The 17,341-nt window shown below is 37.7% G+C and overlaps 1 protein-coding gene and 1 non-coding gene across 6 annotated transcripts in view; both read right to left on the bottom strand.

Annotated features, from left to right (window-relative positions):
* GMPS (guanine monophosphate synthase) overlaps positions 1-17,341 on the bottom strand; it is an 88,054-nt gene that overhangs the window by 50,838 nt on the left and 19,875 nt on the right. Inside the window, exon 1 of one of the 5 annotated variants that reach the window (XM_039236043.1) lies at positions 217-254. The exons of the other annotated variants lie outside the window; for them this stretch is intronic. Within the exon in view, the coding sequence (XP_039091974.1) occupies positions 217-249 (33 nt within the window). The 5' untranslated portion in view covers positions 250-254. Of the gene's footprint in view, positions 1-216; positions 255-17,341 lie in introns of those variants that run through there. 5 annotated transcript variants of the gene reach the window in all.
* LOC120234283 lies at positions 5,476-5,577 on the bottom strand. The gene has a single exon (XR_005529046.1). It is a non-coding gene; the product is annotated as a U6 spliceosomal RNA (small nuclear RNA).

Raw genomic sequence — 17,341 nt, 5'->3', positions numbered from 1 at the left:
CTCAGGTCATGATCTCAAGATTCCTGAGATCGAGCCCCACAACACATTCTGCTCAAAGTGAAGAGCCTGCTTGGGGTTCTCTCTCTCTTCCTCTCTCTCTGCCCCTCCCCTGCTTGCATGCGTGCTCTCTTAAAACTTTAAAAATAATAAAATTTTTCTTATAACTCTTCAGTACATTTTAAAGGTTTATAATAAACATTTTTGGAGTTTTCCCACCTCCAGTTGTAAAATTTTCACATAAAAAAGCATAAGCCAGTCCTTCAGACACTTCTGTAATCCTTTCCATCTCTCTTCCTTTTCCATTTATGTGAAAAAATAAATGCAGACCTCACAACTTCACCAACACTTCCACTGCAGTAATGAAAAAAGCAACAATCGCAGCCATCTACAAAAGACTTGAGAAGGACCAAACCACAGGCCAGAAAGGATTATTCAGATCACAAAATGGATATTTTAATCATATGAATACTAACAACGTAGAAAAATCAGATCACACAAAGAAGTTTATAGACTATACTAGAATAAAAGAAGTGCTAAAACTTTTTCCTTCCAGACTTTTGCCCTTAGTCAGATTATACACATGCAGGTGCATACACGCTACCCCTTAAAGAATTTGTCTAAATGAAGTGCCTGGGTGGCTCAGTCAGTTGAGCATCAGACTTCGGCTCAGGTCATGATCTCTCGGTTTGTGAGTTCAAGCCCCACATCAGGATCACTGTGTCAGTACAGAGCCGACTTCAGGTCCTGACTCTCCCTCTCTCTGTCACCCCGCTCCCCCAGTCTCAAATATAAATAAACATTTAAAAAAATTTTTTTAAGAATTTGTCTAAAATTCCTTAATCTTAATTGGGGCGCCTGGGTGGCTAGGTTGGCTGAGCGTCCCAACTTTGGCTAAGATAATGATCTCACGGTTCGTGAGTTCGAGCCCCACGGTAGAACATCTGCTGTCACCACAGAGTCCACTTTAGATCCTCTGTTCCCCTCTCTTAACCTAATTTTTTAAAATGTTTTATTTATTTCTAATAGAAACTGCATGAGCAGGGATGGTCAGAGAGGGCGACAGAATCCGAAGCAGGCTCCAGGCTCCGAGGTAGCCGTCAGCACAGAGCCCGACACCACGTTGGAACCCACAAACCATGTGATCATGACCTGAGCCGAAGTTGAACACTTAACCGACTGAGCCACCCAGGCGCCCCAACCTAATTTTTATAAAGAATAGAAAGTGTTTTTGAATGACCACTTTGTTACTGTGTAAATTTCTCAGATTTCAGTCCTCTTATCACAGTCATAATTTTTATCAAATCCAAGTACTAACCTGTTTTTTTACATTGCAGGCAGAGTTCTCCCTTTGCATGATTCAGACATGTACGAATCCACCATTGTTTATATCAAAGTTCAGTTAATTAACACCAGTTTGCAACAACATGGCTCAAATTTCAGTTACCATATATTAACTGTGAGTAATTATACAAAGCACAAACTTCATTGCCAGCTCTTCAATCCACAAGTTATCACATAAAGAACAAATATTATGATGAGTTACCGATATGTCCCTTCTTTCAAAGTTTATTAGCAACTGGTCACTGCAAAACAAAACAGCTAGAGTACAGTTGTGTTACTGCCTTGTTGCCCAGTGATAAATCCACATGACATTTTACTCCTATGGGGATAATCCAAAGAGGGGACTGACCAATAAAGATGAAAGTGCAGCAGGGGCACCTGGGTGGCTAAGTCGGTTCAGCGTCCAATTTTTGGTTTTGGCTCGGACCATGATCTCATGGTTCATGGGTTCAAGCCCTGCACCAGGTTCCACACTAGCAGCACAAAGCCTGCTTTGGATTCTCTTTTCTTTTCTCCTCCTCTCTCTGGCCCTCCTCCCCCTCAAAATAAACAAACATTTTTTTTTTAATTTTTTTAAATGTTTTTATTTATTTCTAGGAGAGATAGAGAGAGACAGCGTGAGCAGGGGAGGGTCAGAGAGAGAGGGAGTCACAGACTGAAACAGGCTCCAGGCTCTGAGCTGGCAGTCAGCACAGAGCCCGACGCGGGGCCCGAACCCACGAACCGCGAGATCATGACCTAAGCGAAAGTCGGACGCTTAACCGACTAAGCCACCCAGGCGCCCCAATAAATAAACATTTTTTAAAAAGTGTGGCAAAGAAATGGAAAGTGATACTCTGGAAGTGAAATATGAATTCAATGTAAATGAAGGTGTGGAAGAAATTAGTGGCCATTGCCGTGTTGACGCTGCTGTGGTTCGAGCGCCTCTTGGTTAGATGTGTGGCCAGAAGAACTTGGTGAAGGTGGACTTACCAACATTGATGAGCACTGTGATGTAAAGGATGACAGGACTTACTAACACTGATGAGGACTATGATGAAAAGGATGACAATGTACCAGAGAAAGTGACCCATTAAAGAAACTCTTGGAGATACTTCATGACATTTCAAAGTGTGAAGGGTAAAATATTGAAAGCCATCAAGGCATAGAAAAGATGCAAAGAGAAGCACTGTTTATTTTTTTTTAATATTTTTATTTATTTCTAGGAGAGAGAGAGAAACAGCATGAGCAGGGGAGGGTCAGAGAGAGAGGGAGTCACAGACTGAAACAGGCTCCAGGCTCTGAGCTGGCAGTCACCACAGAGCCCGACGCGGGGCCCGAACCCACGAACCGCGAGATCATGACCTAAGTGAAAGTCAGACGCTTAACCGACTAAGCCACCCAGGCGCCCCGAGAAGCACTGTTTAAACTACTCTTAATCAGTATTTACAAAAAAAAAATTCTCACTGTATCTAGTATTTTAAGTTCTACTAAAGAGCAGTTTCAGGGGCGCCTGGGTGGCTCAGTCGGTTAAACATCCAACTTCAGCTCAGGTCATGATCTCACGGTTCATGAGTTTGAGCCCCGTGCTGAGTTCTGTGCTGACAGCTCAGAGCCTGGAGCCTGTTTCAGATTCTGTGTCTCCCTCTCTCTCTACCCCTTCCCCACCCATTCTGTTTCTCTCTTTCTCAATAATAAATTTTAAAAAAACATTGAAAAAAGCAGTTTCAGTATTTTATTTCTCAATACTTCTACAATGGTTAAGATTAATGTTTTGACAAAATATTTCAAAGGTTACAAACCACTGTAATCTCCCCATTGATTAAACTGCTTTGCATAATCTCAGCTTGCACATTTTTACGGTCGTTTTACTATTATACAGTGAGGACTGTCTGTACGTCTTTAAATCAACTAATGTTTACTTAAATGCATTTTAAAAGAAAAATGTATACTGTTTTCTTATCAACTTTTGAAAATGTTCAATCATACGTCATCAGAGGTCACTGAGGAAAATACTGAATCCTTGCCTCATTTCTTTCTACCTTGGCTATCAATCTGTCTATATCCAGTATAAAGCTGCAACAACTCAGGGAAAGCAAAAAAGACCACAAGAAATGAAAGCAAAAGTTCCTTTCTCTCAAAACCTTGAACCTCATTACTCCTATTTCACACAGAGTTGTAAAGTTTGATAATCAAACTTCCAAAGCTTAAGAGATTAGAAAAAAGGACCCTAATGAGAAAAGAAGCTATCAGTCACATCAACAGTAGAGTCAAATGAAATTCAACACTACACAACAGAAAAATTACGCCTATTTGTAAAATCTATTAAAAAGTAAATACAAAAGCCTGAAAGCTTAATACCCCTTTTAACTCACCTGAGGTCTGTCATTTTATTTTATTATGACACCTTTTAAAACATAAATAAAACAATACTAAGGAAAAGACCAAATCATATCAGTACCCTAACTTAACATTAAGACAAAAAAATCTAGAGATTCTCATAAGATAGAGATGGTTATCATTTTTGTATCATCCTAAATTCCCATCTATCAATGAACAACTAGGTAGCAAAACTAAACAGTAAATGACAAGATATTCCCCCCAAGAACTCCAAAATACAAGCTTGTGGGACAAACTACAATAGTCACAAACTGTGGTGTTACAGCATTTGTGTGGGAAACAACCTAGCTTCAGTGAAGATCTTGAGAATTCTAGAATAGTCAACAAGTAGAAGGCACAGGGCCAATACGAGAACAGCAGCTACACTGGGAGGTGTGTGGACTCCATCCAATAGTGCACGGGTAGCAGGAGAACCAAGGTAAGGCTTAAAGGAATGGAAGTAATTTAATACCCATGAACCTTCTAAACTAATGGGCCAAGGCTCCCTTGTAGGACAAGGTTCACAAATGAGGAGCAACTGCTGGGAGCAGAATCAAAATTAAGCAGGACAAAAAAAGATGAGGAAGGAAAATAGAAGGGTCAAACTAAAGTAGTGGGAGGGATCAGAGCAAGGACTCCAGAGAAAACAAGCTGCCATAATTTTAACAGAAGGAGCTCTATAAAGTTACAAAAGTTATATAAACAAAGATTCCTTCTAAAAACTCAGGAAAATTAAATTCACATAAAAGAGAAACAGAAATTATACAATCAAATCCCATACAAAGTTACTAAAAGTAAAAAAGAGATAAGGAATAAAACAATATCCCTACAAGAGCAAGCCGAAAAGAAAAACAGATCAAAACTGGGAAGTACTAATTTTTTTTAATTTATTAAAAATGTTTATTTATGGGGCACCTAGGTGGCTCAGTCAGTTGAATGTCCAACTTCGGCGCAGGCCATGATCTCATGGTTCGTGGGTTCAAGCCCCGCATAGGGCTCTGTGCTGACAGCTAGCTCAGAGCCTGGAGCCTGTTTCAGATTCTGTGTTTCCCTCTCTCTCTCTGATCCTCCCCTGTCCACGCTGTCTGTCTCTCTCAGAAATAAATAAAAACGTTTAAAATTAAAAAATTTTTTTAAATGTTTATTTATTTTTGAAAGAGCAGGGAAGGGGCAGAGAGAGAGAAAGACAGAGGATCTGAGGCTGGCTCTGCCTTAACAACAGAAGGGCCAATGTGGGGCTTGAACTCACAAACCATGAGATCATGACCTGAGCTAAAGTTGGAAGCTTCACTGAGTCACCCAGGCACCCCTGGAAAGTACTGTTTCTAAAGGAACTAAAAAATATTAAGAAAATTATACAGGACATAAAAGAATATGAATCAAAATTAGACTCTGAACCCAGAATGACCAATCTCAACACATATTCTTTTTTTATTTAAATTCCAGTTAGCATACAATGTAAAATTCGCCTCAGGTATACAATACAGTGATTCAACACTTCCATACAACACACAGTGCTTATTACCGTAAGTGCACTCCTTAATCGCTATCACCTATTTCACCCATCCCTCACTTATGTACCCATTGGTAACCATCTGTTTGTTCTCTATATAATTAAGAGTCTGTCTCTCGGTTTGCCTTTTTTTTTCCGCTTTGCTCCTTTGTTTTGTTCTTTAAATTCCATCTATGAGTGAAATCAAATGGTATTTGTTTTTCTCTGATTATTTTGCTTATTAGCACAATACTCTCTAGCTCCATCCACATCGTTGCAAATGGAAAAACATGGACCACTTCACACATTTGTGTGTCATCCTTGCAAAGGAGCCATGATAATCTGCTCTGTATGAACACATGTGCATAACAAAATTATATGACTTTAAAGAAAAGAAACTTTCGGGGCACCTGGGTGGCTCAGTCAGTTAAGCGTCCGACTTCGGCTCTGGTCATGATCTCACGGTTCGTGGGTTCAAGCCCCGCATCGGGCTCTGTGCTGACAGCCAACTCAAGCCTGATGAAGCCTGTTTCAGATTCTGTATCTCCCTCTCTCTCTGACCCTCCCCTGCTCATGCTGTCTGTCTGTCTCTCTCTCTCTCAGAAATAAATGAAACGTTAAAAAATTTTTTTAAAAAAAGAAAAAACTTTCAATATTTTGAATAAAAAGCACACAATTTATATAATTCATTCAACTATACATTTGTTGTATGTAGTTTTCTGTGCCCATGTTTTATTTTACAATAAGTTTTTTAATTTTTTCATTGTTTATTTTTGAGAGAGAGAGAGAGAGAGAACGCAAATATGAGTAGGGGAAGGGCAGAGAGACAGAGACACAGAATCCAAAGCAGGCTCCAGGCTCTGAGCTGTCAGCACTGAGCCCGATGTGGGGCCTCAACCCACGAGCAGTAAGATCATGACCTGAGCCAAGGTCGGATGCTTAACCGACTAAGCCACCCAGGCACCCCAATAAGATTTTTTTAAATAAAACAAAGGGGAACTAGCATTTACTTTGCACCTAGTATTTCATGTGCTTTACATGTTTTCTTATTCATAATGTTCTATGTTTCTATTTTACAGATGGAAGAATGAGATTCAGCTACTATGTCACTTGCCTAGGGAAAAAATGGCAAAAGCAGGATGTAAATGTAGTATTTTTAAACCAAAAAACAATCAGCACTATAGAAGGAAAGTGGGTAAATATGCATGGTATTTTTGGAAGACTACTTTCATTTTATTTTTGAATATTTTGGTACTTAAAGGAAGTAAGCTTTATTACTTTAGAAAGATTGCTTTCATGAATGAAATAATGGTCCACTGATACCTAAGAAAAGTAGTATTATACCTTATAAATGATTTTGGAAACTGGATTTTTGTTAAGTACTAAACTTACTCAGGAGTTGCTCTTCAAAAAGACATTTTAGGGGGCACCTGGATAACTCAGTGAATTAAGCGTCCAACTTCAGCTGAGGTCATGATCTCACAGTTCTTGAGTTTGAGCCCCACACAGGACTCTATGCTGGCAGCTTGGAGCCTGGAATTGGCTTCAGATTCTATGTCTCTCTCTCTCTCTCTCTCTGACCCTCCCTGACTTGCACACTGTGTCTGTCTGTCTCTCTCTTCAAAAAAAAAGAAAGAAAATAAAAAAGACATTTTAGGATCCTTCAGTTTCCAAAATAAAAGTTTTAGGGTTAAAGAGATTTTAAACACTCCCCCCCCACCAACACACACACACACACACACACACACACACACACACACACACACACACACATTTTAGTCATCTGGGATACTCGATTACCCAGAATAATCCTTTCATTACCCAAAGGCTACTGGAAGTTTGAGCATATTTACTTACTGAATCTCACTACACCTATACTCTGGAAAAATTGTACATCATCTTCACAAAATTATCCAACACCTTAGGTACTTTAGAAATGCCAACAGACTTTACTACAACTAAAGGGTTAAAGAGAGAGATCTTCTAGCTGTTGACCTTATCATATGCTTGTTCTACCCTCCTTTTCTTTTTGAAAACTTTTAAACCTACAGAAAGGATGCAAATATGGCACAAGGATACTTGTCCAGCTCAAAGGAGCATGCAACTCTTGATCTCAGGGTCTTGAGTTCAAGCTCCACACTGGGTGTCAGATAAACTTAAAAAAAAATAAAAATGGCAAAATAAAATACCACTCTCTACATAAATTCAACAATTAGTAACATTTTGCCACATTTGGATTATTCCTATCTATATATACTTCTTCCCCTGAACCACTGGGAAAAAAATTATAGACATTTCTCTCCTCCAAAAACTTTTCAGCATGTACTTCCTACCAACAGGGACATTCTCCTACATAACTACACATAACTGCTATATTATCACACCCAAAAAATTTAACTCTGATAGTATCTACACACAAATTTCCCCAAATGTCACCAAATAATGTCTTATATGGCTTTTTTTAAATTTCCAGAACCCTATCTAAAGCCACACACTTTGCACTCACATTCTCATGTCACTGTCTCCTTTAATCAGTAACTATGTATCTATTCACCTTTTTATGATCTTTTATGACTGACATTTTTTAAAAGTTCAGATCAGCTTTTTGTAGAACATGCCTCAAGCAGGATCTACGTGTTGTCTTGTGATTCCAGATAAATATTTTTTGGCAACAATCCTACACTGGTGATGTAATCATGCCTCTTCCTGATAGAACACTGTGGCAAGGACACAATGTCATTTTGTTCCATTACCAGTGATACTGACTTTGATCAGGTGGTTAACAAGCCTGGGTGCTTGAAAGGAAAGAAATCGGATTTAAGTCCTCCTCCTGCTTAAAATCCAATAGTGACTTTCCCTTAGAATAAAGGTCACTTAAGTCCAAAATACCTTCCAAGCCCTATAAGGAAGGCCTTGACCGACTCTTTAAACTCTCCATGGTCCCACAGAGTGGTATACCATGTCTTCTTTGGCTGAAAACTCCCAACATGGATAAATCAATCTCAGACATGCCAAACGAAAGCCAGACATCTCGAAAATCACACACTATCTTAAATTTTGCATTAGCTCAATGACACAGCTGTCACTGCCTTGGTCATAGTTATGTACAATTTGACATAAAATCCCTTAAGGGAAAGAAATTCCCTGGAGTCTCTTAGAAAATTTCCTTCAGGCAGAAAAATGCCCCAAGGATTCAGCAAAAGGAAAATGGCTGAACTTGGCTGAAATTTCTAAGATTTCATTATCCAAAACTAGGATAGACATTCTGGAGCTTTATGTAATTCACCAATTACATCATTGCTCTATGTTTTCTATAAACACTTGAGTAAGGCCTCTGGAAAGTGCAGTGGCTTATTACTCCTAGTAGTATCTTTGGACAAGGTTTCAACCCCTTAACATTTGGTCAGCAAAACATTTGAAGAACTGAGTCCTTGTTATTACCTGAAAAACTTCCATTGACATCTTCTGGTAAGATCAAGGAAGTACCAGCATTAAAACTTGCAGAATGAGTTGTTAATGGCCTTGAAAAAAATCCCAGAAGTAATTGAGCACTCAAGAAATGCTGAATTATCACAATTCTTGATGGCATGGAAGATGTGCGGAAAAACAATTCCTGGACAACTCAAGTCAAAAAGTAATTTCTTAGAGGAATCAGACTGAACATGAAGAAAGTTTAGCAATACTAAAACTAATTTATTTGATATACATATATTTTTATCTGTATGTAAGTGCTATAGGCTTCTCAAAAAAGCCTCTCTAAATAAATCTCTAATGAAATATATAAAAAGTTCTAGGTGCAATTATTGAATACAGGTGACAGTTATGCAGTTCATTTTATGTAACAAATGTATAAAATGCCCTCAGGAAATGGCTTTACATCTGAGAAAAATCTACAAGTCCTAGGACATCCCAATATGATAATATACAATACTGCATTTACATTTAGTTGTACATGCAATGCTTACCAAGCTTCTGCTTCGTGTTGCTTAAATTATGATTACTGACTTTGTTCTATTTATCTTAGAATTTCTCATGTGCAGGTATTAAGCATCGTGAACAAAAATTATGATCACTCAGTTAACTGGCGTTCGTTTTTATCTATCTCCCTTAATCTATGTAACCTATAAGCTTATACTGGAATTCCCTCAATAAATTACTACATTTTTTAAGTTTTCAATGTTCAACAGGTCTGGGAAATACAAGGCCCTAGAGACATAAATTTTTTGTCTTAGCATTTTACTGCTCTTGGTTTGCCAATAATTTCGTACACTGAGAAAATTCTTTCCCCTAATGAAATTTCAAGCACTTACTAGGTATATTCATCACTCCTGCTTTATTTCTACATGTTAGATAAGGACCAAGCCACCACCATCTCCATATTGTTTTTTTTCTCCTTTACCGAATCAATTTGTACTTCTGACCCAAACTTCATCTTCTTTTGAATAACCAACTATGTCTCTGGATTCTTCAAAATCATTACAAATCTTCTTCTACCCTATATTTACGGTGCCAACAGCTCCTTTCAAGTTCAAGAGCATCACTGCTAAACATAATGAACACAGTCTGAATGAACTACCTAAAATCAATGAATTAAAAAATAAAAAGCAGGTAAGCTTGGACTCTACTACTACTTCCAGCATCCACTTAAACACTGTCAGACTCCCATATATAAACCCTAACCACAGGAATAGTTGAGGAAGTTCATCTTCTCAGATAACTAAATACAGATCTAATGGATTTCATTTATACATATGAACACTGAGTAAGAAAATAAAACCACAAGTCTATATTCTATCTCATCTAACTTGCAGGGAAATAAAAACTTAGTCCAACATTAAAATTGCTAATACCAATGTTTAAACCCTCTGAAATCATTAATTATTTTCCCCTCAGATTCCAATTATCCTAAAAGAGGTCTTTTCAGAAAGCTATGGCAATGTTACCTGATGGATAAACTATACTTATGTAACCAGTACTAAATTAAGAAAACTTGCACTGTTGATGAAAATCAGAGTATTATTTACCTCACGATTTTCAAATCCTTTAAAGTTTTATTACAGTTTTTCCATTCAGTGGTGAACATTAGCCAACTGAGAAACGAACAAGGTTATCTCTAGGTAAATCTAAGCCACTATGAATCAGCTCAAATCAACCTATTTCTAAAAGTTAGACAACATTCAGTAACAACTGTTCTCACACTATTAAAATAGTGAAACGAAAAGTTCTGAACTGTGTTTACCTCTGTTCATCCTCCTCACAGATTTTTTTCTTTGCATTTACCCTTAATTTTCCCTACCTATTCTGCATTCTTATTGTGACTCAGATCAATCATTTTAACAAAAAGTACGTCTTTTGAAGGTGATTTCAGGTGTGAGCATGTGTGGACCTATTCACATAAACAAGCACCAAAGGTTCTTTGCAAAGACATAATCAAAGAAAAAGAAATAATACAGGGGTCTCCGGGTGGCTCAGTCAGTTAAGCGACTGACTCTGACCTAGGTCATGATCTCACCATTCCAGAGTTTGAGCCCTAAGTCAGGCTGTGCTGACAGCTAAGAGCCTGAAGCCTGTTTCAGATTCTGTGTCTCCCTCTCTTTTTGCCTCTCCCCCACTCATACTCTCTCTCTCAAAACTAAACATTAAAAAAAGGAAGAAATAATATTTATCCCCAAACTTCCCTGCCTTTCTTCTGATGACTTCAAAATAACACTTTCACTTACAGATGAAAGATAATCAAAAAGCTATCTCTTCATACTGAGTTCGTGAAGAGATTTAATTTTGTCTCTTGCATTATTACTCCTAAAATACCTTTGAGAATTTTAGCTTAGAAAGAACCTATACATTTTTTAAGAAAAAAATTGTGACATTTAAGCAGATGTCACAATTTCACAAGTATTTAGCATATGGTCCATTTTTCAAGATGCTTCTATTATACTTTATAAACACAATCTCCATTCTATATGTGGTCTTTTCTACTGTAATATGTGCCTGACCTACACTTTATTACAAATAATAAAACTTGAAAAAACTATTAACAGATTTGGTCAAAGTAATGGGAGGGAATCAAGCATGCATTCTGCCTTCCCAGTATGAACTCTACAAGTGACCATATAGTTAATGAGAGATAGTTTTTATAAATCAATTCCAGCTAAGGGGTGCCTGGGTGGCTCAGTCGGTTGAGCATCTGTCTTCAGCTCAGTTCATGATTTCACGGTTCATGAGTTCGAGCCCCATGTCAGGCACTGTGCTGACAGCTCAGAGCCTAGAGCCTGTTCAGATTTTTTTGTCTCCATCTCTCTCTGTCCCTCCCCCACTCGCTCGTGTGCTCTCTCTTTCTCACTCTCTCTCTCAAAAATAAACAAAGATTTTTTAAAAAATATTTTTAGGGGCACCTGAGTGGCTCAGACACTTGAGCATCCGACTCTGGCCCAACTCATGATCTCATGCCCTGTGAGTTCAAGCCCTGTGTCAGGCTCTGTGCTGACAGCTCAGAGACTGGAGCCTGGTTTAGATTCAGTCTCCTTTCTCTGCCCCTCTTCTGCTCGTGCTCTCTCAAAAGTAAATAAAAACTTTTTAAAGAATTCCAGGTGAAACAGAATTAAAGCATCACCATTTTGCAATCCCTAATAAAATAAAGGATCTAAACTATTGTGGTTCACAAAAGGGTACCAGTGCTGATCTGCAAACTGTGATCAGTTCATAACAAAAGGTACATAAGTTCTACATAGCATTCATATACTTCTATAACAAGTTGATAAAAATAATTTTATTTCTGCTGAGTCTACAATAAAAATTGGTGGTCTTCATGTATGAGGTCTTAGATTTTTAAATTTCATTTGTCTATAAATTTATTGTATTAGCAGCATCAGTGGGTCAAAAATTTAAAAACTGGTTCTTTACAGCCAATGTGTGAGCAGCACTAAACTAGCCATTGGTTATTAAAATCATTAAGTGAAAGATTAATGGGAACCTTGATAATTAATGGCTATGGTGGCAATACCTGAATCAACTGATTAATCTTAACATACAAAATAGAGAACATATATGTAATCTTACTGTGAGGCACTAAGTAAAAATATATGAAGAAAGACTGACCACATGCTTATAACTCTTTAGCTAGATAGGGACTTTATACTCAATGCTCTACTTACGCAGGTTTTTAATATTCTGTATGTAACCGACTGTATTACTGGCCCTAATTCTTCACTATTCCCTACATCCATGCCATTTCTCATGTGACTTTGCAGTTCATCATCCTGTTTTAGGCAGCATATGTTTCTTTATTCTTGACATTGGACTCTACCATAAGACTTGTTTTGGCTTATGTAATGAGGGCAGAAGTGAGAGTGCCATGCCGTAAGACATCTTGTCTTAGGCAAAATGATGAAAGCAGTAGAGCTCAACAATGCTGAGCTGACCCACAAACTTGTCAAACATAAATCAGCATCACATATTCTTCTGAAAATGTCTACTACCACCTAACATGAAATTTTACAAAAAATTAACACCAAAGCATCCATGGCAGGTTCTAAATCAATAACATACTATGATCCTGCTTTCCCTGGCCATATATAGCAAAAATACATAAGGACATAGGGCCAAATCATATAAAATGGCTTAACTATAATCATGCTTAACTCTCTGTGACCCTGTCTTTAATATACACATTACACTTGGAGCTCCTGGGTGGCTCAGTCAGTTAAGCATCTGAATATTGGTTTCAGCTTAGGCCATGATCTCACAGCTTCCTGGGTCCCAGACCTGCATCAGGGTCTGTGCTGGCAGACAAAATAAACTTTAAAAAATATACATTATACTGATTCTCTAGCTTTGTAAATTTAGAACATAAATGCATATTTTTTTTTTTTTTAAGATGGTAACTAATGAAGTAAAGACATTAGGGAAGAGGAACCACTTAGAGGCACTATTAATTAGCCTCTGGAGAGCTAGGCCTGGTGAATCCAAGATTTGCCATATGAAGATAATATGCCTCACAGACAAACTGATAGAAATTTTCTATCAAACATCTGAAAATGTTTTTTTTTAATTTTTTTTAACATTTATTTAGTTTTGAGAGAGAGAAAGAGACAGAGTGCAAGCAGGGTAGGGTCAGACAGAGAGGGAGACACAGAAATGGAAGCAGTCTCCATCCAGGCTCTGAGCAGTCAGCACAGTGGAATTCCACACAGTGAAATACTATGCAATGATAAAAAGGAATAGCTACTGACACAACAACATGGATAAGTCTCAAAAACATCATGAAAGATGCCAAAATTACTATATGATTCCATTTATATAAAGTTTAAAAGTAGACAAAAGTAATGTTTGGTTATATAAATGGGAACAGTGGTTGCTGCTAGAAGAGTAGAGGGATTAACTGTCAAAAGGGCACACAGGAACTTTGGAGCGATAGAATTTTTGTTTGTTTGTTTGTTTATTTCAAGGTAGAGAGCATGAGTGGGAAGGGGCAGAGAAAGAGGGAGAGAGAGAATCCCAAGAGGGTTCTGACAGTGCAGAGCCCAATGCAAGGCTCGGACTCATGAACCATGAGATCATGACCCTAGCGTAAGTCGGACGCTTAACCAACTGAGCCACCCAGGCGACCCGATAGAAATGTTTTAGATCTTGATTGGAGAAGTAGTTACATGGTGGGTGTGTGTGTGTGTGTGTGTGTGTGTGTGTGTGTGTGTCTCTCAAATCCAAATTGTACACTGGAACACCTGGTGCAGAGCCTACTTGGGACTGTCTCTCTTCCTCTCTCTCTGCCCCTCCTCTGCTTGTGGTCACTCTCTCAAAATAAACAAACTTAAAAATAATTCAAATTATACACTTACAGATTTGTGTACTTCAACTATGTACATTTTGCCTCAATAAAAACAAGCAAAACAAAATGCCTATTAGTGACCTTTTCAAAACCATTTGCCTCCACAAACTGAAAAACAATGCTACAATAAGCAACTGTTTACCCTCAGCCTTCAGGGGGGGAACCAGATGGTCAAGTTCTGCCATGGTGTCAAAAACAAGGCCAACATTCAGTCAAATCTAAGAGCCACTCCATTACAAAACCAAAAATCTATCAGGTTAAATCCATTAAGTGGATTAAGCATCCAATTAACCATCCATTAAAAGTTTATACTTGGGGCGCCTGGGTGGCTTAGTCGGTTAAGTGTCCGACTTTCGCTTGGGTCATGATCTTGCGGTTCGTGAGTTCGAGCCCCGCGTCGGGCTCTGTGCTGACTGCCAGCTCGGAGCCTGGATCCTGTTTCAGAGTCTGTGACTCCCTCTCTCTCTGACCCTCCCCGGCTCACACTGTCTCTCTCTCTCTCCTAGAAATAAATAAAACATTAAAAAATAAAATAAAATAAAATAAAAGTTTATACTTTATTCCTAATTACCTTTAATTAATTTTTTAAAAAAAGTTATCTTCTCAGTCTAAAACTATAAATCTGGTACCTTATTTCACCCAGTCAGATGTTGGAGTTGGAAGGAACAGATTTCACAGTTCATGACAATAATGCAGTAATATAGCAATGTTCCACCAAATTATAACTTAGGGTCTCATAACAAAACAGATCAAAGACCTAAATATAAGAGCTAAAGTTACAAAGCTTTTAGAAGAAAACACAGGCAATTTTTACAAGATTCAAGATCATTGCTCCTTAGGAGGCAAACTACAAAACAAGTAGTAGAGAACAAACTGAGGATTGCTGGAGGGGAGGTGGGGAGGGGAAATGTGCTAAATGGGTGATGGGTATTCTACTTAATATATTTGTTATGATGAGCACTGGGTATTATATGTAAGTGACCAATTAATTACTAAATTCTACTCCCAAAACTAGTACTATACCATATGTTAACTGGAATTTAAATAAAAACCTGAAAGGGGGGGGGGTGGAGTTAATGCTCCTTAGGTGAGATACCAAAAGCAAAAGTGACAAAAGGAAATACATAAGTTGAACTTCATCAAAATTATAATCTTTTATGCATCAGAAGACACCATTAAGAAAGTAAAAACTCAGAGGATGGCAGAAAATATCTGCAAAGCATATTTCTGATAAGAGACTTGTCACTAAAAGAACTCTTACAACTCAGTAAAAAGACAAGTAACTTACTTTCAAAAACCGGCAAATGATCTTAACAGACATTTCTCCAAAGAAAATATACAAATGGACAATAAGCTCGTTCAACATCATCAGTCGTTAGGGAAATGGAAATCAAAACCATAATAAGATACCAGTTCACACCCACTATGATGGCTATAATCGAAAAGACAAGTGATGGCAAAAATGTGGGGAAATAAGAACCTTATGCACTACTGACAAAAAATGGAAAATACTATAGCCACTTTGGAAAACAGTCTAACAGTTCACCAAATGGTTAGACACAGAATCACTATATGACCCAGCAATTCCACTCCTGCTATACATCTAAAAGAAATGCAAACGTATGTCTACACAAACACTTGTATAGGAATATTCATAGCACCGCTATCCATAATATCTCAAGTGTAAAAAACCCTGTGTCCATCAACTGATGAAAGGATAAAAGGTGGTACATCCAAACGATACAGCATTATTTGGTAACAAAAAAAGAATATGGTACTTAACACGTGCTACAAGACAGATGAACTTTGAAGGCATTACATGAAGTAAAAGCCAGTCACAAGACTACACATTTTAAGATTCCAGTCATATAAAAAGTTCAGAAAGGCAAATCTATAGAGACAAAAAAGATTAGCAGTTCTCTAGGATTAGGAGAAAAAGGCAGATGGGGGAAAGGAAGACTGACTGTTAAAAGGTACAGGATTTCTTTCGAGGGTGATGAGAATGTTTTAAAATGGACTGTGGTGACGGTAATACAAATCTGTGAATATACTAAAAATCACTGAATTGTGCGCTTAATATTGGCATAATTTTATGGTATGTGAATTATATTTCAATAAAGCTGTTTTAAGAAACGTGAGTAGAATCTAGGTATATGCCTAAATGGTGACTAAAATTTCTTTTAACTTGTCCGCTTGAAAATTTTTCATAAAATGTTAAAAGAGGAAAACTCACAAAATAAAAAGTTTCACTATTACGAATAAACATACCAAAACAATGATTTATCTGTATTTTTATATTCATCTAAATTTTCCCAATTAGGGATTGTTTATCCAAAATTTGTCCAAAGCAGCATTTTAGAATTCTAGAGTCTTAAATTTATAGTCATAATGAGACTCAGAGGATAAGAATTACTAAGACTAGTTCTCCAAATTGCAGACAAGGTAAGGGTAATTTAAATTTACACAGATCCAGGGTGCCTGGGTGGCTTAGTCGGTTAAGCGTCCGACTTTCGCTTAGGTCATGATCTCGCGGTTCGCGGGTTCGAGCCCCGCATCGGGCTCTGTGCTGACTGCCAGCTCAGAGCCTGGAGCCTGTTTCAGTCTGTGACTCCCTCTCTCTCTGACCCTCCCCTGCTCACGCTGTCTCTCTCTCTCTCTCTTAGAAATAAATAAAACTTCAAAAAAAATTTAAAAAAAATAAATAAACTTACACAGATCATTAAATTTTAAGAGACAAAAAGAATTCTATTCTCCTGGTGACAAACAGGAATAAAAGAAGTGTGCAACTCCAGGCAGCTTTAAAAGTTTGGGAAACCTCTGTTATGGTAGATTAGAGCAGATTATTTTACCTTTTGGTCAGTTTCAACCCTGCTGGTTCTTATTTTTTACAAAACAAGCAATTCGACACTCCATTTTTAAGAATTTCATAACTCTCTTAACAGAAGTATTAACCCAAAAGTAATTATTCTAATATATACATTAGGATTAAATTTAGCCAAATTTTAAATACCTTAACTGGTGAAATCAAGATCCAGACTCAGGACAATATATGCTCTATAACTGAAGTGACCAGATGGCCCAGTTTGCCCAGAAGAATCCTAATTTACACCTGTTATTCCAACATCCCACCCAGCTTAACATTTACCTCATACTCTTCATTTTTACACATATGCTTATGAATAACTGCATTTAAGTAACATAGGATGAGTTTATTATACTTTCATATTACCACCTTCTGACATGGTTTTATCTAGTTCTGCAGAGTGCAGGTGCAGTAAACAGTTCTCACTTCTAACTTCGGATTCATTAGAAAGCCAACTGCTGAT

The sequence above is a fragment of the Hyaena hyaena genome, unplaced genomic scaffold, assembly GCF_003009895.1.
Source record: "Hyaena hyaena isolate Hyena2069 unplaced genomic scaffold, ASM300989v1 scaffold_105, whole genome shotgun sequence".
Taxonomy (NCBI): Eukaryota; Metazoa; Chordata; class Mammalia; order Carnivora; family Hyaenidae; genus Hyaena; species Hyaena hyaena.
This window is presented reverse-complemented; position numbering and strand designations above follow the sequence as displayed.